General features: G+C 39.5%; 1 protein-coding gene across 1 annotated transcript in view; it reads right to left on the bottom strand.

Moving 5' to 3' along the window:
- GPR158 (G protein-coupled receptor 158) overlaps nt 1-22,624 on the bottom strand; it is a 326,593-nt gene that overhangs the window by 169,081 nt on the left and 134,888 nt on the right. The window contains exon 3 of the mRNA XM_045003693.1: nt 12,319-12,421. Within this exon, the coding sequence (XP_044859628.1) occupies nt 12,319-12,421 (103 nt within the window). The remainder of the gene's footprint in view (nt 1-12,318; nt 12,422-22,624) is intronic.

Genomic DNA, 22,624 nt, shown 5'->3' with positions numbered 1-22,624 from the left:
TTTATAGTGAAACAGCATACCTTGGTTTAGCCATATCTGGTGAAATGATTCCAGTTGTCTTTAAATAAAGGTCATTAATATGCATCCAAGGCACTGCTTGCTTTGAGTAATTATGTGATGAGTATCTTTTGACTTAAGAAAGATTCTTCCTTACAGTTAATCCGCAGATGATATATATTGAGCCTGGCTGAAATTTTTCAGAATTTGACAAAAAGTTTCCCATTATCAACTATTTTCCCCCTCACAAAACATTGCCACTTTTATATGTATACACACAGTCTCTCTAACAGACATTCCTATTTATTGTCACGGCTGCCATTGAACAAGAAATTTGTTGGGGTGCAGAGTTTAAACCCAACCTATCCCCCAGGTTACATGACCTGAAGCACTGCAAGACGGCAACATTTCCCTCTGCGTATGTGCAAAAATGAAGAGTTCCACCTTCTAGCCTCTGATCAATTGTTCACCCACTTGAGGGATGTAACATCCACTCAAACTGAGAGCAGCTCAAGTGATGCATGAAACGTGAACACTTCAGTGCGGCACTGGCAGGAATGGGGCCCCTTGTGCCACACTCTTGTGCTGTTACAGCAACATCCTGGGCCCAAACATGGCTCCAGCAGGAGACTTTTCTGCCCAAAAGTGGCACTGGCTGGGACCACTGAGAAAAGAAAACAGTTCAGTAAGTAGGCAATGACTGGGAGCCAGATCCTGCTCTATTTAAGTCAACTGGAGTTTTGCCTTTAACATCAATGTGCACAGGACCAAGCAGATAGAAAGTACTGAAAGAGTTAGAAATAAAAAGAGAATAAGGAAGGGCCACAGAGAAGAAAAAGACTAAAGGGACAGTGGAAAGGAAGGATAAATTGAGTGAAGGGAAAATAAAAGTTTAGCTGAAAGGAAAAGGAGAAGGCATAGAAATGAATATGAAAGAGTTATTGAGAGAATGTGTGAATATTAAAAGGAAAAATAAGAAGCTTAAAATGGCAGCATCAGTACAGAAGTCTTGAAGAGATGAAAAAGGTTGGCCTTAGAAAGGGGAAAATAAAAATATAAAAGAATTTTTAAGAATTAATCTGCAGGGGAAGAAAAATCCTAATCAAAACTGAAAGTATGAGGAAAAGGCACCCAGTTACTGTGGACAATAAAAAAGAAAAGAAAAAGTGGAGTGAAGAAGGAACAAAAGTGTATTTATTTTTATTGGTTTACTACCAAAATATTATCTATCATGAGTATTGTCACAAACAAATAGATACCTACACAAACCAAAACACACACACACACACACACAGGTACCTACACATACATAGGAATATATATTTAGATACATATATTAATAAATACAGAGAGAGAGAGAATGAACAGATGCATATATCCATGTATTCACAAATAGAAAGTGATGTGGGAATAATGTGTCTTCCTAAGGCACAAGCTGGCCCATCAATTGTAAGCTCTTTAGGATAAGGATCTGTCATATGTCTAAAATACCTAGCACATTATTTTTATGTATATACATTTTATACACACACACACAGCTGCATTAAAAAAACAGTAATGTTGCAACATCAAGCCCATAAAAGTTAGGAAATGTCAGAATTAAGGTTGTGTGTACAATCTTAATTCAACCCCTTTGTGCACATGCCGTCTTCAGTTACATGATCTCATAGCAGTTTTTTCTCAATTCACTCTGAGGCAGACTCCCACCATGGAAAATTTCAGGCCAAATAATTAAAGTTCAGCAAAGTTATAAACCAGAAAACAGTCTTACAATGGGAAGTCTTGGGCAATCTTAACAACAGGCATCACTACCAGAGCTACCTTTAATAACTTTTAAAAATATTCTAAAACATCTGTCATAACTATAAAGGGAAGGGAACAGCCCTCCTGTGTACAATACTATAAAATCCCTCCTGGCCAGAGACACCAAAATCCTTTTACCTGTAAAGGGTTAAGAAGCTCAGGTAACCTGGCTGACACCTGACCCAAAGGACCAATAAGGGGACAAAATACTTTCAAATCTTGGTGGGGGGAAGGCTTTTGTTTGTGTGCTCTTTGTTTGGGGGTTGTTCGCTCTTGGGACTAAGAGGGACCAGACATCAATCCATGCTCTCCAAATCTTTCTGAACAAGTCTCTTATATTTCAAACTTGTAAGTAACAGCCAGGCAAGGCGTGTTAGTTTTATCTTTGTTTTCTCAACTTGTAAATGTTCCATTTTGCTAAGAGGATTTACTTCTGTTTGCTGTAACTTTGAACCTAAGGCTAGAGGGGGTTCCTCTGGGCTCTATGAATCTGATTACTCTGTAAAGTTATTTTCCATCCTGATTTTACAGAGATGATTTTTACCTTCCTTTCTTTAATTAAAAGCCTCCTTTTAAGAACCTGATTGATTTTTCCTTGTTTTAAGATCCAAGGGGGTTGAATCCGCACTCACCAGGAATTGGTGGGGGTAAAGGAGTGGGAATAGTTAATTTCTCATTGTTTTAAGATCCAAGGGTTTGGATCTGTATTCACCAGGAACTTGGTGGAAAAGTCTCTCAAGACTATTGGGAGGGAAATAGTCTCGGGGGGGAAGGTAGACAGAGTTTCCCAAATAACTCTTAAATGATTTGGATGGTGGCAGTAAAACCAGATCTAAGCTGGTAATTAAGCTTAGAGGTTCTCATGCAGGTCCCTACATCTGTACCCTAAAGTTCAGAGTGGGGAAGGAACCTTGACAACATCAGAAAAGAGTATACTCCATCCTAACGTCCTGAGAAAAGAAAGATACAGCACACATTTTGGAGACTTCTGAGCAAGGTTCTAGGCACTCAGAAGCTTTTCAACTAATGTCTGGAGGACTCTTCATTATCTAGATAAACACATAAGGGAAAATAAATAGCCTCAGCAGTGATTTGCAAAAAACTTCTCTGTCAGTTACTCTATTGTGAATTATTATTAGCTCACTCACAATCTAGTTTTAGCCCTGAAATCTAGGTATTACCAGGATCATCACAGAAATATTCACCAATTGCTCTACAGCAGGTTTTCAGCTAGAATTAATGATTTTTCTTCTTCTTTGTATCTCAGCATGTTAAACATTTCCTATTCTTACTGTTATGTGAAATGTAATTATCCAATCAGTATTTGGCCAACACATCTGGAAAATGCGAATCCTAAAATAGTTAAACTTGGGGCCTGTTCTGAAGGAATCCAGAAAAACCCTCAGTAAATTACATGAAACCTGAATGATAATCAGCACGTGAATGAATTATGACTGGCATCAAACCACTTGGCAGAACTGAAGATCCGAGCAATGAAGCCAATTCAGAGGACACAAAGAAACAGACTTTTAAAATCTCCACAGCATATAAAGCAATAAAACAACAGATTAAGGAAATGTTTTGTAAGGTTTCTGAGGTTTCTTTGCCTCGCCAGTGATGTTTACAGCACTGAGCACGCTGCCCTCATTTCAATGCATTATAAATACTAACATTAAACATCAAGGAGACTATGGTAGAATGCTAACTAAGGCAAATGCAGAAATGAAAAGTCAGTCCTGAAATAACTCAGAACTCTGATGATGGACTCTAGGAAATGGCTGTATATCAGCACTTATTTGAGAATCAACTTTCTACTCTGTTGTTATTTTTGGCCTGCCAAGATTAACGCCTGAAATCAAGGCCTATTGATGGGCAATGTACTTTTAATTTAAGTGAGAGTCCTACTTTAATTTTCTCATTGTAGCTTCCTGTATAGTTTATTTATTGAAGATGGTCACTCACTGCCCCACTGGAGATCAAGGACCTTGTCTAAGTACTATCATCTACCACAAACAGTGTTATTTGTCCCTGCAGTAGATGAATACTGAATGCTAAGAGTACCCAGGGAAGCCATAAAATGCACACATTTACATCTAATTTTGTTGCATGTTTCTAGCTATTTTGGGGGGATCTGATTATATTTCATTCTTTGTCACACAAATGCATGTTTCCCCTATGCTTATCGCTGTATGTGCTCATGTGAGTGGGAGGGTTCTCACATTTCACAGACACAACCACCATTAATTTGGAATGTACATAAGGTTTTAACCAATACTTATACCTGTGATCTGTGCATGTACTTCTAGCATATTCTATAAACTCAAAGAGTCTCATTCTATTTTGTAAATCATAAAATGGGCTCCCTAGTTATTTCGCGAACTATAGATATAAAGCAAATTTCCCAAACTTGCTACAGCATTAGCTTATACACACTTCTAGAATTATGTCTGAAAACATTTTCTTGATAATGTCATGGTAGCATTCCCAAAGTTCTCTCCCCCACACACACATACACACACACCCTTAGAATATGCCAGACATTTTACAGAACGAAGTACTGCTTCTGCTCCTGCTTTCAGTGACCATATACTAGTGTAAATTAGGAGCAATTCTAGCATCAACACAGTGTGAGAGTGAAATGAGGTCCACTGCTGCCCCAAAGAGTCTGCCATCTACAGCCCTAAACCGGAGAAAGACATACACATGCACTTAATTTTATGCTCATGCTGACTCTCACTGAAGTTGACAAGACTCTTCACAGATGTGAGCGGGGTCTGCCTGTGTGAAATCTACTGCAGAATCAGGACTTTAAATTTAGATTATAAGAGCAAGATTCTGGGATTCTCCCATCTGCTGTGGCCCTTTTCTGCTGCTGCAGTAACATAGGAGAGGCATTAGAGCAGGGTTTCTCAAACAGGGGTCGCCACTTGTGTAGGGAAAGCCCCTGGAGGGCTGGGCCAGTGTGTTTACCTGCCCCATCTGCAGGTCCAGCCAATCACGGCTCCCACTGGCCGCAGATCGCTGCTCCAGGCCAATGAGAGTTGTTGGAAGCGGCGGCCAGTACGTCCCTCGGCCCACACCGCTTCCAGCAGCTCCCATTGGCCTGGAGCAGCGATCCGCAGCCAGTGGGAGCCGTGAACGACCAGACCTGCAGATGGGGCAGGTAAAAACACCGGCCCGGCCTACCAGGGACTTTCCCTGAACAAGCGGCGACCCCATTTGAGAAACCCTGCATTAGAGCTCTGGAACCAGCGGGGCAGAATTCTCTCTGGTATAGGTTTTGCTCAATGTATCTTACTCTGCTCTACAAGTCCCCTGACAGAAGCACTAACATAAGGGACATGTTAGCAGGAGGTGAATATAAGGGGTAGAGTAAGGTTGCCAACCCTCCAGGATTCTTCTGGAGTCTCCAGGAAATAAAGATTAATCTTTAATTAAAGATTATGTCATGTGACACAACCTCCAGGAATACATTCAACCAAAATTGGCAACCCTAGGGTGGAGTAGACAGATCCCCAGCATAAACTCACAGAAATGTAGGACTGGAAGGGAGCTTAATAGGTCATCTAGTCCAGTCCCCTCCAACGAGGCAGGACTAAGTATTATTTAGACCAGTGATGGGCAACCTGTGGCCTGTCAAGGTAATCCACTGGCGGGCTGCAAGACAGTTTGTTTACATTGACCGTCCACAGGCACGGCCGCCCACAGCTCCCAGTGGCCGCGGTTCACCATTCCTGGCCAACGGGAGCTGCAGGAAACGGCGTGGGCTGCAGGCTGCCAATCACTGATTTAGACCATCCCTGACACAGGGTTTGTCTAACCTGTTTCTAAAAACCTCCAGTGATGACGATTCCACAATCTTCCTAGGTAATTTGTTCTTGTGCGAGACTGCCCTTACAGTTACAAAGTTTTTCCTAATGTCTAACCTAAATCTCCTTTGCTGCAATTTAAGTCCATTATTTCTTGTCCTGTCCTCAGCGGTTAAGGAGAACAATTTATCACCCTTTTCTTTATGATAACCTTTTATGTACTGGAAGACTGTTCTATCCCCTTCTCAGTCTTCTCTTCTCCAGACTAAACAAACCAATATTTTCAGTCTTTTCTGATAGGTCATGTTTTCTAGATCTTTAACCATTTTTGTTGCTCTTCTCTAGACTTTCTCCAACTTATCCACATCTTTCCTGAAGTGTCGTATGCAAAACTGGACACAATACTCCTCGAGGCCTTATCAGTGCTAGAATTACTTCTCATATCTTTGCTTACAACACACCCGATAATACATCCCCAAATGATCACTTTTTTTGCAACAGTGTTACATTGTTGTCTCATATTTAGTTTGTGACTCTCTATAATGCCCATATCCTTTTCTGCAGTACTCCTTCCTAGGCAGTCATTTCCCATTTTGTATTTATGCCATTGGTTATTCCTTTCTAAATGTGATACTTTGCATTTGCCCTTGTTGAATTTCATTCTATTTATTTCAAACTATTTCTCCAATTTATCAAGATAATTTTTAATTCTAATTCTGTTCTCCAAAGTGCTTGCAATTCCTCATAGTTTGGTATCATCTGCAAACTTTGTAAGTGTACTCTCTATGCCATTATCCAAATGATTTATGAAGATATTGAACAGAACCAGACCCAAGACAGATTCCTCAGGGACCTCACTTGATATGCTCTTCCAGCCTGACTGTGAACCATTGATAACCACTCTCCGAGTATAGTTTTCCAACCAGTAGAGCACCCACCTTATAGCAGGTTTGTCTAGGCTATATTTGTTTGTTTATGAGAAGGTCATGTGAGACAGTATCAAAAACCTTGCCAATGTCAAAATGAATCAAATCTACTGCTCTCCCCCATCCATAGGGTTTGTTACCCTGTCAAAGGAGGGTATTAGTTTGGCTTGACACGATTTGTTCTTGACAAATCCATGTTGACAATTCCATATCACCTTATTTTTTTCTAGGGGCTTACAAATTGATTGTTTGATTAGTTGCTCCATTACCTTCCTGGGTACCAAAGTTAAGATGACTGGTCTATAATCCCTTGGGTTGTACCTATCCCCCTTTTTATAGATAGGTACTATATTTGCCCTTTTCCAGTTCTCTGGGATCTCTCCCACCCTGCAGGAGTTCTCAGTGTTAATCATTAATGGCTTAGAGATCTCTTCAGCCAGTTCCTTAAGTAGTCTAGGAAGTATTTTGTCAGGCCCTGTTGACCTGAAGACAACTAACTTGTCTAATTCTTAACTTGTTCTTTTCCTCCTTTGGCCTCAGATCCTACCCCATTTACATTGATGTTCACTATGTTAGTCGTCCAACCACTGCTAACTTTTTTTGGTGAAAACTAAAACAAAACAGACATTTAACATTTCAGCTGTTGCTGCATTTTCTATTATTGTCTTTCCCTCCTCATTGAATAATGGTCCTATCCTATCCTTGGTTCTCCTTTTGCTTCTAATGTATTTATAAAATGGTGGGTTTTTTTGGTATCCTTTATGTCCCTAGCTAGTTTAATCTCTTTTTTGCCTTGGTCTTTGTAATTTTGTTCCTACATGCTTGTGTTGAGGGTTTTTTTCTATTCATTCTTCATAAATTGACCTACTTTCCACTTTTTGTATGACCTCTTTTTTGAGTTTCAGGTCGTTGAAGATCTCCTGGTTAAGTCAGAGTGATCTCTAACCATATTTCCTATCTTTCCTGTGCATTTGCATAATTTGCTCTTGTGCTCTTTAAAATGTCTCTTTAAAAAACTGCCAACTCTCCTGAACTTTCTTTTCCCTTAGACCTGCTTCCCACAGGAACTTAACCTACCAATTCTCTGAATTTGCTAACATCTGCCTTCTTGAAGTCCACTGCCTTTATTCGGCTGTTTTCCCTCCTACTATTCCTTAGAATCAAGAAATCTATCATTTCATGATCATATTCACCCAAGCTGCCTTCCACCTTCAAATTCTCAACCAGATTCTCTCAGTCAGTATCAAATCTAGAATAGCCTCTGCCCCTAGTCACTTTCTCCACCTCCGCAGGTAGCACTGTAAAGATTCAAGGCACCTGGGACATGCTGTTTTAATGTAGGCAGCTCTCCAGGCCTGTCCAAGTTACTCCAAGGCCCAAACAAGCCCTCACAGCAGCAGCCTAGATTTGGGAGGGCACAAAGTTGACTTAAAGCCACCTTCACCCCGACTCCTTCTGGGCTGCAGTGCAGGTCAAACCCTGACCCAAGTTTCAAAGTGATTACAACAGACGACAAAAGGGAAATTAGGCAGAAAGAAGAATTATATTTATACTTTTGAGTTTTTAAGGTGTGTGTGTGTGTGCGCGTGTGTGTGCACGCGCGTGTGTGCGCGCGTGCATGTGTGTGCGCGTGCATGTGTGTGCGCGTGCGTGTGCGCTGAAAGATTTGGAGACCCAAAGAACATTCTGAAAATAAAAGATTTATCCCACAACAACCTTGGGGACATTTTTTAAATTTTTGTTTTCTCTACTATAAGACTATTATACAACTAAATAAAATTTGACCATTTATTGTTAGTGTTTGCTAATTAATTCTCAGTGCTGGAAAGAGAAAATGGGGGCAGTTTCCCTTTACCAAACGTTATATGGAAGCAGAGTTATGTGTGAGTCAGATATGTTTTAATTTCTCTGGAATTAAACACTCTCAGAGATTATCAAAATCCATATGGGGCTCTCGGGCACAGTATCTCAGATTAGGCTGTTTACAAATGAGCAACACCTCCTTTAAGAAAGTGAGTGAGCCAACCCCAGTGGAAAAGCAGAATGGTCCCCCTCATCCTCATAAATCCAACACTGGGCGTAGAAAACCTTTCCAACTACCAGCCTGACCCAACCTCTAATTGCTATGTTTTCTCATTGATTTTGCAGTGACTACACCAAGCTCCAGCAACGCATGGGATCTGCCAACATCTTGGATATCTTACAAATGGGCTTCACCCTGGGTCCTGGCATGAAGACAGCCCTAGTTAGCACTACTAGATGATTTCCTCCTCACAATGGTCAGTGACTCAGTGCTTGTACGACTCAGACGCTCTGCTGCTTTCAACATACCAACCACAAGGTATGGCTAACTGGCTGGAGTAGGCAGGTTAGTGCTATCATGGCTCAAATCAGTCCTCTCCAGTAGGACTCAGAGGTAATGGGCAGCTGTTCCCCCTTTCCCCAAAAACTCTCACTCCTAGAGTCCTTGTAGGCACCTATCTTGTCTCCTGCTTCTTCACTGTCTACATGAGATCACTTGGACGGGATGTGGGCTATGCTAATCCTTCTAACCCTGATATTCTATTCTATTCTAATGATACCCAGGACCCAGCTAAAGATCTCATTTTCTGAAAACAACATAATAAACATCCCAATGCTTGCAAGAGATCAGCCCTTGGATGAAGAACAGTGGGCTCAATCAGACCAAAGTGACGCTGACTCGAAGAAGAAATGTTTCAAAGAACTAGCTGAGATGCTGGTCTCCACTCCCATCAAAGGCAGCTGTCACCACTTTATCAAAGAAGTGTAAAGCTTCAGGGTCCTGCTGGATTCATCAGTAACCCTGGGTGTCCAGGTAGCAACAACATTAAACACATTCTAATATGGTGCAGAATTCCAATAAGATCATTTGTAAATACTTCAGTCTAACATACACGCCACTCAGGTCAATATTTTGACTTAAGGCAGATCAAGACTCAATGACTGTGCAATTCCGTTGCTATTTATAAATCTTATCTTGGCCCTTCAGAATCTTCTCAGTTTTTATGTTTTTGCTCTAGGAACATTTTCTTTTACACTTCTCCCAGATATATCTCTCTTATCATCAGACTTTACCAGCCTATCTATGCTAACTGACTTTCAGGTCAGACAATTTCCATCACAACAGCACTCAGCCTTCTCAGGATTCACACCTGGAATTCATCTTAAGGCTAGTGCCTTTAACATTCTCCAAATGTGTGTTGTAACTCCCTGAGCCTTGTTTCATTTTTGTTGCATTTAGATTACAGGGCTAAGTTGCCTTTGAATCAATGTCTTTTGTTCTGTCACTTGATAATCTTCCCTACTTCTGGCATTGGCTGTCTCTCACTGTTCAGTTTTGACATGGATTTGGCAGACAGAGCTGAGTCTAGCTGAATAAAAGTAGTTCTTATAAAGAAGAGAACATTCCCAAACTCAAGCTCCATCATGTTAATTCAGAGCAGTTTCAGGGTAGTTCAGAGCGATCCCAGAGAACTGAATTTGTAGGCGATTAAGTTTCAGCATATGCCGGTACTAGTGATCAGTGTTGTTGATATCCCTAAATATATTATTCTTCTCTTTTGTGTGTTTTGGGGATTTGTTTTTATAAAATCATAGAATTAGTTTTGCATATTTACATTCAAGGAATTAAATCCTGATCTCCATAACAACTCACTCTGCATGGCAGAAATAACTAAGCATCACTCTCAGTCCATTAAAAGATTCATGCAAAGCCTGGAGAGAAATAAGTATCACAAAGTTGTACTTTGTCTGCTCCCAACTCCATCCCAATGAGAAAATCAATTCATTACCACTTGACTGTGGCACTCAACAAAAATGAATGAAATAGTGAAACAAAAAGAATCATGCAAACTTTGGAACAACATACTGAACTATTTATACCACATACATACATACATACATACATGATATAATGTAATGAGCCAAGACTGAGATCTCTTTGTGGATCCATATCAGGATTGACCTATTTAATTACCCACTGATAGGCTGACCCAGCGGATACCCCTACAAAGTGCAGGATTGCTTCAAACAGACATGGGAATCTCAGCCTTTCCTACCATTAAAAAGGGCCCCTATTCTGTTGCTATTCCTTCTGCAGTGCTTGTTACTTTTTACTCAAGTGAACATATACCACCACACTTGTACACCAACCCAAATACGAAGTAAGAACCTGGATGTTTTGAACTTGGCAGTCTTGCAGTCTACCCTCCAGTTCACTTGAGAGTTCAGACTCAAAAATGCAATCAACTCATCCATGGTGCACATGTGCATCACTTACATATTTGGGTGTTTTGTCCCAGTGGTTCCAGGTATATTTAAAAGAGGAGAACGAGTTTCTCCTCTAAAGATTGTAAACAAGGGGAAAAAAATATAACATAAGAAACAAAGTCGGCTCATTAAATAACGTTGTGAGGAACCACTGAGAGAGATGTATAAATGGAATGTATTGGATGGTTAAATTTATTCAGACTCCCTAAGGCCATGTCTACACTAGCACTTATGTCAGCAAACTTAAGTCGCTCAGAGATGTGAAAAAAACCACCCCCATGAGTGACATAAGTTTTTCCAGCATAAGTACTTGTGCACACAGTGCTGTGTCAGCAGGAGACACAGCTACCGTCACTCATTGAGCTGTGCCACTGTAAGCTTCTAAGTGTAGACATGGCCATAGGGTACTACTCATGCCACATTCAGGCCATGGTTCCCTAGAATCTAGCTATTTTTTTTTAGTAGCTTTAAAGAAATAAAAGCAATTGAGCATCTATGACTAAGACACTACAAGGGGAAAACTAAACCAGTTTCAGGCTTTGTCTACACACAAAAGGTCCTGCTAGTTTAACTATACCAGCATAGCTAAAGCAGTACAATCCCCTAGTGTTGACACTGTTAAACCTGTATAAAGGTGTTTTATATCTATATAGCAATTTCTGTACAGGAAGTGGAATATGCCATGCCAGTAAAAGGCATCTATCTACAATATAAATGTGTTCAAACTAGGGATTGGACTGGTATAACTACTCTCTTAACCTAAATAGTACACCAGTATAAAATTTGGGTGTAGACCAGGCCTCAATTAGCATCATGCAAATGAGATGATGGGCTCAACCACCATTTAAAATAGTGTGCATTCTGGGAAACATAGTATATAAATTAATTAGCAGCTTTCCTGATATTCATCAAGTCTCTCCCCTTGTGGCAAAACAGGATAACATACCAAGCATTCACCTCATGTATTTTCAGGAAGCCTGTAGAAGTCATATGTTATGCACATCACACAAGTGACAAGTTTCTCAGCCCCAACCATCTCTAATAACCATTTTGCACAAAATTATAGCTTGGATTTTCCTATACAACTCAGGTAATATTAAGACAATTAAAAATGCAAAGAAGCCGTGACTAAAGCATCAATTCTGCACTAGTACAAGGGAAAACAAATATTTATTTATTTATTTATTCATTCACAGTCTGTGCACAAATACTGATGCCAGAAAGCTTCATTCCCTGGTACCAAGATTTCTTTTCATATTTTTAAAATTAATTTACAAGTCAAATATGATTAAAGTAGGTATGTTTTACAGGATCTTCAATAGTATCACAAAGGGCTAAAACTCCTTAAGTGATTTTATAATCCTAGAGTTGCAGGCCATTGGGAATTTACTGTATAACCCTGACAAGGATAAAAAGGAGTCCTGCATTATTAATGCTATTTCTATTTTTTTCCCTCTCTTTTTTTTTTTTTAAACTCAAGCAAAAGCACTTACTCTGAAAGCTGTTCACTGAAAAGATGTTGGGATGATAGAATCCAGCCTTGCAAATGCATTTGTAGGCTCCAAGAACAAATCCAAGGCCTTTAATTGGCATGCACTGTGAGAAAGAAGAAAGGAAGGAAAAGAACGTAATGCAGATGATCACACTCCTATAGACACACATGCATATTCAACTACAATACAAACAAAATAAGCTATATCGATTGGCCTTCTTGCAAGAACTATGTCCTGATTTCAGTTTGTCATTATGTTTATCAGTTATTTTCCCCCTAGTCATATTTCACCTATGTATTTTTTCTTGCTGCTCAGATCTTGCAAACTGCAATGATGACAGTTACACTCAAACTCATTCAACTGATAGGCGGAAGTGACCAGCTGGCAGATACGGTTTTCATCACTTTTGGAGTGTCGCTCCATACATACCCTTTTTCAATTTCCATACCACGGCCAACATTCACTTGTAAGAATAGACGGAGCCCTAAACCTCTCTGAGTAAAGAGAACAAACAGTTGGGTCTTTGTGTTGATCTATCAGAGATGCAGAAGCCAAATTCTCCAGTACAAAATTCATCACTCTACACATAAGATCCACACCAATTTGAAATAATGGGGTAACAGAATGAGTGGAATTACAAAAGAAAAACTGTTTAATGAAAAATATCTAAGGAGTCTTTCATCAAAAGCAAAAATATTCTACCTATTTAAGTGGAAGTCACTTAAGTGGAAGTCCTTACACTTCCTCTGAGCTCCCTCAATTCTCTGCCCTAGGAAGTAAGAAGAAGTGAAATGAGTTCCAGTTCTAATCATACAAAGATTACCTTTCACTTAATCTGAACATCAGGGCCACCTTGCCAAAATGATTGAAGCAGCATTAAATCCACTATCAGAAATTTTTCATACCATACATAATGTTGTGTCCTCTCACAAACCCTGTTCCCTATACAAATAAAACATACCTCTACTTACAAACCAGTGAATTCCACAATATTACCTTTGTGATGAATGGTTTAAGCAAAACCTATACATCAATGGGAGCTTTCTCCAGCATTAACTGAAGAGGTGGAGGGGCGTTTAACAAATAGATCTTTCTTTCCAACCCTTGCTCAGGCAACTGAGTTAAACAGGTGTTAAAAACAAAACAAGAAACAAGGTCTTAGGCCTGGCCTACACTTAAAAAGTTTTATCAACATAACTATGTCAGTAACAGCTGTGATTTTTTTAATCGATACAGTTATGCCATTAAGAGCCCCAGTGCAAATGCAGTTAAACCAGAATTTATTCGGGCATAGTTTATTTCATTTTGCCAAATCAGAATAAGCACTTATACCACTATAAATGCTTTTCTACTGGTACAACTTTGCTTACCTGTAGAGGAGTTTTGCCTCTAACTATGACAGCATATATTAAAGCAGCAAAATTTTGAAGTGTAGACAAGGTTTTGAACAGTCTAATGAAAAATCCCTGTTCTTCATTTCCTCAGGTTGTACTTTCTATCACTAGTGATTTTATGATCCTGCTAATTGTCCAGTCTTCCAGAAAAAAAAACAAAAAAAACAGCAAACAAATATCGGAATTTCTAATGTAAAACACAAACAATGAGAGGATGGGCTTATGATTAAGGCATTTGACTGGGACTCAGTATATCTGGGTTAAATTCCAGGCTCTGCCACAGAATTCCTGCGTAAGTCACTTCATCTCTCTGTGCTTCAGGTTTCCCATATGTAAAATGGGGATGATACTGCCTTTCTCCCACCCTTTGCCTGTCTTGGTGGACAGAAACCATTTCTTATTATGTGTGTATGCAGAGCCTAGCACGATGGAGCCCCAATCTCAGTTGAGTCTTCTAAGTGCTACTATAATACAACTAACAAATAATAAACAGAAAATGGAGATAGATAGATATATATATAGATATATATAGATATATATATAGTGAAAAATCATCCAGCCCTTTAGTAAACACAAGAGGAAAAAGAAGGTCACAAATCCATTGTTTCCTTTGCATTTCACCTTCATCCTACTGAGGATGCAGCTATTCAGACTGCTTGTTGATTCAGCAGAGAGAGAAATAAAGATCAAAGTGGTATGGGAATGAGAGTCCAAAGGCACCAAAAAAATCAAGTTTGCTAATTAGCAACTGCTGCTTATCAACTTGATAAGGAAAAGAATGTTAACACCAATCAGTCTAGATTAAGTGGATCTGAAAGTGCAAAAAATCAACATTTTTAATATGAGCAACTCTGGTAAACTATCTTTGCCCCCTTAACAATGGATAAAATAGCAATTAAAGGCGTAAGAGAGTTTATAAATAGTGACATATCAAGCATCTTTCAGTGTTCATGTTCCAGGAAATACTTCGCAGGCAAGAGTTCTGTGATAGCTTTTTTTCCCCATTATAATAGGTTACATGTTGTTATAGATAATATATTTCTCCTTTGAAGTTGAGCAAAATCTAGATTCTACTGGATTTTGTGAATATTGCAGTGTTCCTAATTCCACAGCCACAGAGTATCCTCATTGCATGAATATTTTATATCAAAATGTGACACAGCCTTACAAAGCTCTGTGTTAAAAATATGTTCCTGAAAACCCCAAAAAAGAATTCTGACAGGGAAAAAAGATGAAATAGTCTTCTATTCATTGCATTGTTACACTTCAGTTTAAATTGCTACAAGAAGAGAATTGAAAAATATCACAACAGTTACGTCTCCCCTTTAGCTGGAATATTATGAATATTTAAAAATCTTGGACCAAATTCTACCTCTTGTACACCCATGTATTCCCTTTAATATTGCACAGGTGTAAGAGGGCAGAATTTTGGTAATAAAGGTAATAATTGGAGATATACCAATCTCCTAGAACTGGAAGGGACCTTGAAAGGTCATTGAGTCCAGCCCCCTGCCTTCACTAGCAGGACCAATTTTTGCCCCAGATCCCTAAGTGGCCTCCTCAAGGATTGAACTCACAACCCCGGGTTTAGCAGGCCAATGCTCAAACCACTGAGCTATCCCTCCCCTTCAATTATTTTTAATTTGGAAGGAGAGCTGGATCATTTGAGGGAAAAAAGTAGCTGCAAACAATCCAATTTTAGAATATTCAGAGACTAACACAATTTCATGGAAACTCAATTATTCACAGTATGAATTTTCTACTAAACAATTTTGGTTAGGCCAACATCAGAGGTAGTAAAAAATGGGAGAATTTTTTTTTTTAAAGAAAATATTTCCCTTTTCTAAAATGTTGCCATTTCAAAAGTTGAAAAATGTGGCCAGCTATAGTGAAACATTATTGTGGAAAAGATGGTGAATGAATTAAACTAATACAACTTGATGAAAATAAAAGCCTTTGACATGGAATAAGAAGAGGCTTTGTGATTGTACACACCTAGCACAGTGGAGTTCTGATCCTTGACTGGGGCTCCTAGATGTAATGATAATAAAAAATAAATAACAACAAAAAGGTCTAACAGCTGCACCCAGGCTAGTCTCACTAAACACGAGTGCAGGCAAGGAACTGGAACATTCACAGTCACTTTGTGAAACCTACTGACTTGAATAAACTGCTCATTTTTAATATGTGCTGGGTAAGAATGGACCTACTGTTGGCACGTTAGAATCTTTGACAAGTGGATTCCAGCTGTATGCTCTTTCTGACTAGACATCTTGCTGAGGGGAATGACTGATGTCTGACACCCAAAACACAAGAGAACTTTAGCGTATTTGGGGTAAGACTAGCACCTACAAGAACAGCAATTGAAGCAGGGCCTGAAAGAAAATGCAAACTGAAAAGCAGTTTGGCTAGAGCTTTTGAAGAGTGGTGTTTTGCTGGAGCTTTCCAACTCCCATTGAGAGTCCTTCCATTAATTTCGAAATGGCAGTTGAATCAGGCCTCAAGTTCCCAGTGCAGCAAACACTTAGGGCTGGTCTACACTGAGGGGGGGGATCGATCTAAGATACGCAACTTCAGCAACGTGAATAGCGTAGCTGAAGTCGAAGTATCTTAGATCGATTTACCTCTCGTCCTCACGGTGCAGGATCGATGTCCGCGGCTCCCCGTTGACTCTGCTACCGCCGTTCGCACTGGTGGAGTTCCGGAGTCGACGGGAGTGCTTTCAGGGATCGATATATCGCGTCTAGATGAGACGTGATATATCGATCCCCGAGAAATCAATCACTACCCGCCGATACGGCGGGTAGTCTAGACGTACCCTTAAAGTGCATAACATTACTCGTGTAAGTAACCCCAGTGAGTTGATTGAGATCAATGAGGTTCCAGCCTGGTGTAGTGGGCTGCTCACACAATTCTCACCGCAGGATCAGGTCATATAGCTTAAGTGGTGCATAGGCCTTGTACAAGCTCTCTGCAAGGGGTGCATTTCACCCTTAAATACGACCTTTTTTTTTTTCTTTTTATGAATCAGTTCTAGCTTTAAAAAAAAAAATCAGAAGATTTTATGTAAGTATTTGTACTATTAACTAACTTTCTCTCCGCATATACAACAAATTTCAGAAAACTATCTCAAATACCTTTGCTAACTTACTCTGGATCCAATCCAATCCATAGAAAAGTTAGCATTGCAAAATAGAAGTGTTCAGCATGTTCACAAAAAAAAAAAAGACGCTGAAACATGGAATCATCTCGTTTCAAGTTTTCCGATAAACTCAAAAACCAAAGCTGGATGAATACTGCAGAACATTTTTTGTGAACATTAGGTTGTACTTTTTTTTTTTTCAGTAACTGTGATCGCACACTCTTGGGTTCACGTTCCACAAATGGTGTAGTAAATTGACAGGAAAAGTTTGCCAAACCCACACATTTTAATCAAATATTCCAGGATATTCATAGAAAGTACATTTTGAACTCTTTGCTGTTTGCATTGGAAACCCAATTAAGAATTACATTCAACCAATCCAGGAACAGAAATATATTATGTGACCAATGTATCTAATCAAAACAGCTCAGATTTTGAATACTAAAGAACAATTAACTGTTCATGAAACAGTGACAGATTCACAGGATTATTCAGCAAATGACTTCCTAAATACTAAAATTCAAGAAAACTCAATCAGTTCATGGACAATTTGTATAACAGAGAAAGAGGCTAACTTTGTCAAATAAATTCTTAGATTCACAGATTTTTAAAGGCCAGAAATGACTATGAGATCATCTAGTCTGACCTCCTTTTAACATAGGCCATAGAATTTCACCCAGTTACCTCTGTATTGAGCCTAATAACTTGTATTTGACTAAAGCATATCTTCTAGAAAGGCATCCAGTCTTGATCTGAAGACATCAAGACATGGAGATTCCACCACCTCCCTTGGTAATTTGTTCCAGCGGTCAGTCACTCTCACTGTTAAAAATCAGCGACAACAGATGGAATGCAGTTATATCCGAGCTGCAAGAACAGAAACGGCCATGTGGTCGGCCTCCAAAGAGGTGGGATGATTTCCTAACAAGGAGATATGGACAAGCATGGCGAAGGATGGCCAGAGCAAGAGAAGATTGGAAGATGTGTTGTGATAGGCTCAGTCTCAACTGATGAAGGACTGACAGTCTAAGAATTTCTAATTTGAATTTGTCCGGCTTTAACTTCCAGCCACTGGTTCTCATAAATCACTTTCTCAAAATTCAAACTAGGTTTCTCGAAAGGTTTGCTAGGTTTTCTAACTGAATATTTGCTAATAAGGTCATCTGCATAGCTAACAAAATATGCTTATTTCAGAAATCCATGACATGGTTTGCAAACTTTATGTTTTCAGCTTTAGACTATTTGTGCAATATGATGACTCACAAATGTATTCCATTAACCTATAAATTATGCATTCAATCCCAAAGAATGAAGCATCCAACTGTATATTTGCAATGATCTGATCGTGTTACATTTACCAACACAGTGAATATTGTATTTATCTTTAAATTATTTATAGTTAAATAACCTCTGAATCAATATAATCACAATATCAAAACCAGTAAAAAGTCGTCAAATAGATATGAAGTTTTTTCCTGCATTATGTCAAATAACATAGTTGGAAAAATCTCAGGTCATGTTAACTGGCGAATTGAGATGTTCAGGACTATGTTAATTCACTGGTGACAAATGATGCAGAAATCCCTCATCGGGTATGAGTGGGTCAGAAATCAAATGTAAGTGACAAAATAGTGTAACTGTACTAATTTGGCATTCAGTGGGTATATAAAACAGGTGTTACTTACACACCTAGGAAGTGAAAAGAGAGTACGGGGCAGGGGAAGCAATTAACATGATGATATAATATAAGGTAGGTGATATTACATCTCACATGTAACTTAAAGAATTGATTAAGTCACCAAGTAAATTTGGCCTGTACTGTTTTAAAATAAAGAGGTTAAAAATATTAATTCAGCACCACAGTAATATGACTCAAAAATGCAACCAGCCTAACTCAGGTATTTTAAATATTTGAAGATACAGGAAAGGCTGTCAAATTCTGTATTTCCGCATGCATGGCTCAATGAAACAAGTCAAGCTGTCTCTGCATAATAAGGCTAACTCCTTCCTCAGAGAATGAAATGAGAGAATAAGACATAATAGAAGAGTTTAACAAAGGTACTCAAGAGCAGCACACATTTCTTTGCTCAGTTTAGGTGCAGCAGTTAAGGAATTTCTTGAACATATCACAAGCTATGCTTACTTTTTAAAGGCAGATAAATGTATTTTTTCTCTGCACTATGATAGCAGAGACTAGCTATTATGTTCTCGGAGACTGAGAACTCCCTTCTAATTCTGGTGTTCTCGTCTATTCAAGCATGTTCAGTCATAAAAATAAATGAAATAAAATAAAAGTCATAGAATGAAATCCTGGCATCACTGACGCATAGAGGAGTTTTATCATTGATTTCAATGAGGCAGGATTTCACCTATCATACTTTCTTCTATTTATCCCCTAGCAGCCAAATTCTAGCCTGAAATGAGTTTCCACTGAAGTCCATGGGAATCACATGAATGCATCTATTAGAATTCTTTAAGGGGGTCAACAAACAAACACATAGACAAGGGTGATCCAGTGGATATAGTGTATTTGGACTTTCAGAAAGCCTTTGAAAAGGTCCCTCACCACAGGCTCTTAAGCAAAGTAACCAGTCATGGGGATAAGAGAGAGGGCCCTCTCAGAGATCAGCAAATGGTTAAAAGATAGGAAACAAAGGGTAGGAATAAATAGTCTGTTTTCAGAATGGAGAGAGGTAAATAGTGGTGTCCCCCAAAGGTCTGCACTGGGAGGAGTTCTGTTCAATATATTCATAAATGATCTGGAAAATGAGATAAACAGAGAGGTGGCAAAGCTGGCAGACAATATTAAATTACTTGAGAGAGTTAAGTCCAAAGCAGACTGCAAAGAGCTACAAAGGGAAATCTCAAAACCGGGTGACTGGGCAACAAAATGGCAGATGAAATTCAATGTTAATAAATGCAAAGTAATGCACATTGGAACACATAATCTCAGCTATACATATAAAATGATGGGGTCTAAATTAGCTGTTACCACTCAAGAAAGTGATCTTGGAGTCATCATGGATAATTCTCTGAAAAACGTCTGCTCAACATGCAGTAGCAGTCAAAAAAGCAAACAGAATGTTGGGAGCCATTAGGAAAGGGATAGCTGAGAAGACAGTAAATATAATGCCACTATAAAAGCCATGGTACACCCACACCTTGAATACTGTGTGCAGTTGTTGTTGCCCATCTCTAAAAAGATATATTAGAAATGGAAAAAAGTACAGAGAAGGGCAACAAAAATGATTAGGGGTATGGAACAGCTCCATGTGAGGAAAGATTCAAAATACTGGGACTGTTCGGCTTGGAAAAGAGATGACGAAGGCCAAGGGAGGGATATGACAGAAGTCTATAATATCATGAATAGTATGGAGAAAATGTGTTATTTACCTCTTCACATAACACAAGAACCAGGAGTCACCTGATGAAATTAAGAGATAGCAGGTTTAAAAAAAACAAGAGCAAGTACATTTTCACTCAACACACAGTCAACCTATAGAACCCTTTGCCAGGGGATGCTGTGAAGGCCAAAAGTATAACTGGGTTCAAAAAAGAATTACATAAGTCCATGAAGGTTAGGTCCATTAAGGGCTACTAGCCAAGATGGTCATAGATGCAACCCTGTGATTTAGGTGTCCCCAAGCCTCTGACTGTCAGATGCTGGGACTGGACAACAGAGGATGGATCACTTGATGATTGCCCTGTTCTGTTCATTCCCTTTGAAATATCTGGCAATGGCCACAGTTGGGTCACAGGATACTAGGCTAGATTGACCATTGGTCTGACCCAGCATGGCCATTCTTATATTCATGAACACAAGCTAAATGCATGCAACTGAGAATCAATAGAATGACACTGATTCACACCCGCTGAGGAGATGGCACACTGATCTTGTTACTCATAGCGAATACATTTTCCCTCAAATATATTAGTTCAGTTCAAGAAGAGGTTCTTGATGAGGAAAAACTTCATCCTGGAGCAGACTCTTTCTTTCTGCTCTTTGTGGATGCCAAGAGAATGAACTATTTATTCTTCATCTGGCTATCTCCAGGATGGTGAGAAGTTTTCCACCAGCAGCCTCCTTGCCAAATCTCTGCTACTGCAAATTCTGTTGGCACACACCATCTCCAGTGTATCTTGTTTTTTATTCATAGGTTTTTTTATGAATTTCAGAAAAAGTTACCGTTTGGGATTTCTGTAGCCTTTCTTCCTGAGAGCGACGTAACTCATTATCCTGTACGTCATCTACACAAAATGGTAGTCACATAAGATTACTGTTCTGTTGGATCAGACAGCTTCTTATATTGTTGAATTATCTGTCAGTCTTGTATTCTTTAACATAAGGGTCTGTAATGACGCTACACTGCACAGAGATGCAGCGCCATAATATAGACTGCTTTATAAGCAGCACTGATAATCACGGTATAGTTTATTAGTTTAACTAAAGAGGTTTTAAAATGATCATATCTGCCATGCTTGACATGACTGTCATTGACTTTGACCACCAAGCCTCTCAGTATTATCATGAATTAGTTTATTGTAACAAGTAAGAGAAATGCTGCCAACCAAATGAAAGTATTACCATTCATAGTGGAAGTGATTAATATGACTTAACGTAATGACACCATAAGTGACATTTAAAACAATATCCCAGAAATAGATCAGACCTTAAAACTCAAAACTTCCTCAAACCACTCCAAAATTCAAACTCCAGAATGTAGCAGTCAACCTGAATAGTCTCCAAGCACAGAATGAGTGGATTAATATGCCAGGGACACACAAACTTTGTCCAACTGGTGACCACTGTGGCAACTTTCCAGTGAGTAAGGGGCAACACCTAACTAACGAAGTGGAGTGGATTGCTGGTACCCTCTCCTTTAGTATGAGATTTTCCACTCACTCTGTGTGCCTTTACTCCCCTGCAGAGGCTACCCATATCATGGGCAGCAGTACGAAGGTAGAATCAGAAGTCTCTGCAGGGCTGCAACTTCCCCTCCCATGCAGGTGGGCAGGAACTGGGTGGGCACAAGTGGGAGAGTGGTAGCAGCTTTGCCTTTGTTTCCCACACCGCAAATGCCCCAGGCAGTGCAGCTGGGAAATGCAAATAGAGGGGAAAGAGTCTATGCCAAATACAGTGTTGGTGCAGCTTACTTCCCTTAAGGCAAGGGGAGAACCTGGGACCATATTGTCTATATATTGGGTATGTCTACACAGCTGTTGGGAGTCTTGCAGCCCAGGCTAACAGACTCAAGTTAGCGGGGCTCAGACTAATGTGCTAAAAATAGCTGTGTAGATATTGCTTTGACATTTGGGCTTGCACTGTACCTTGGGCGCTGATGCCCACCCACCCCCACCTACCTGTGCTTCAGACCCCAAGCTCCAGCCCAAGCTGGAACACCGATTTTGCTATATTTAGAACACTAGCACAAGCTCTGCTAACACACTTCTGTAGACCTGGGCTGCGAGACTTGCTCCCAGCAGTTGTGCAGACATATCCATTGTGACTTTGATTCACAATATCATCCCTGTTCTGCTTCTGCAACAGTACAGCTACTCAGAGTTAGTAGCAAAATCACAATTTAGCTTTTAGTAAGGAGATTCAGCAATGTAAGTCTTTGTGGGACTCACTTGTGGGACACCAGCTGTGTACTAGCCATCCCATAATCTGTAGAATGTTACCCTGTGGCTCATGGGAAAGAAACATGTGATTGTTAGGCATGGAGAGCTTTGCTGTTCTACACTTTATTTAGCATTTATACCTTAAGTG

Source organism: Mauremys mutica, chromosome 2 (assembly GCF_020497125.1).
Source record: "Mauremys mutica isolate MM-2020 ecotype Southern chromosome 2, ASM2049712v1, whole genome shotgun sequence".
In the NCBI taxonomy this organism is placed as follows: domain Eukaryota; kingdom Metazoa; phylum Chordata; order Testudines; family Geoemydidae; genus Mauremys; species Mauremys mutica.
This window is presented reverse-complemented; position numbering and strand designations above follow the sequence as displayed.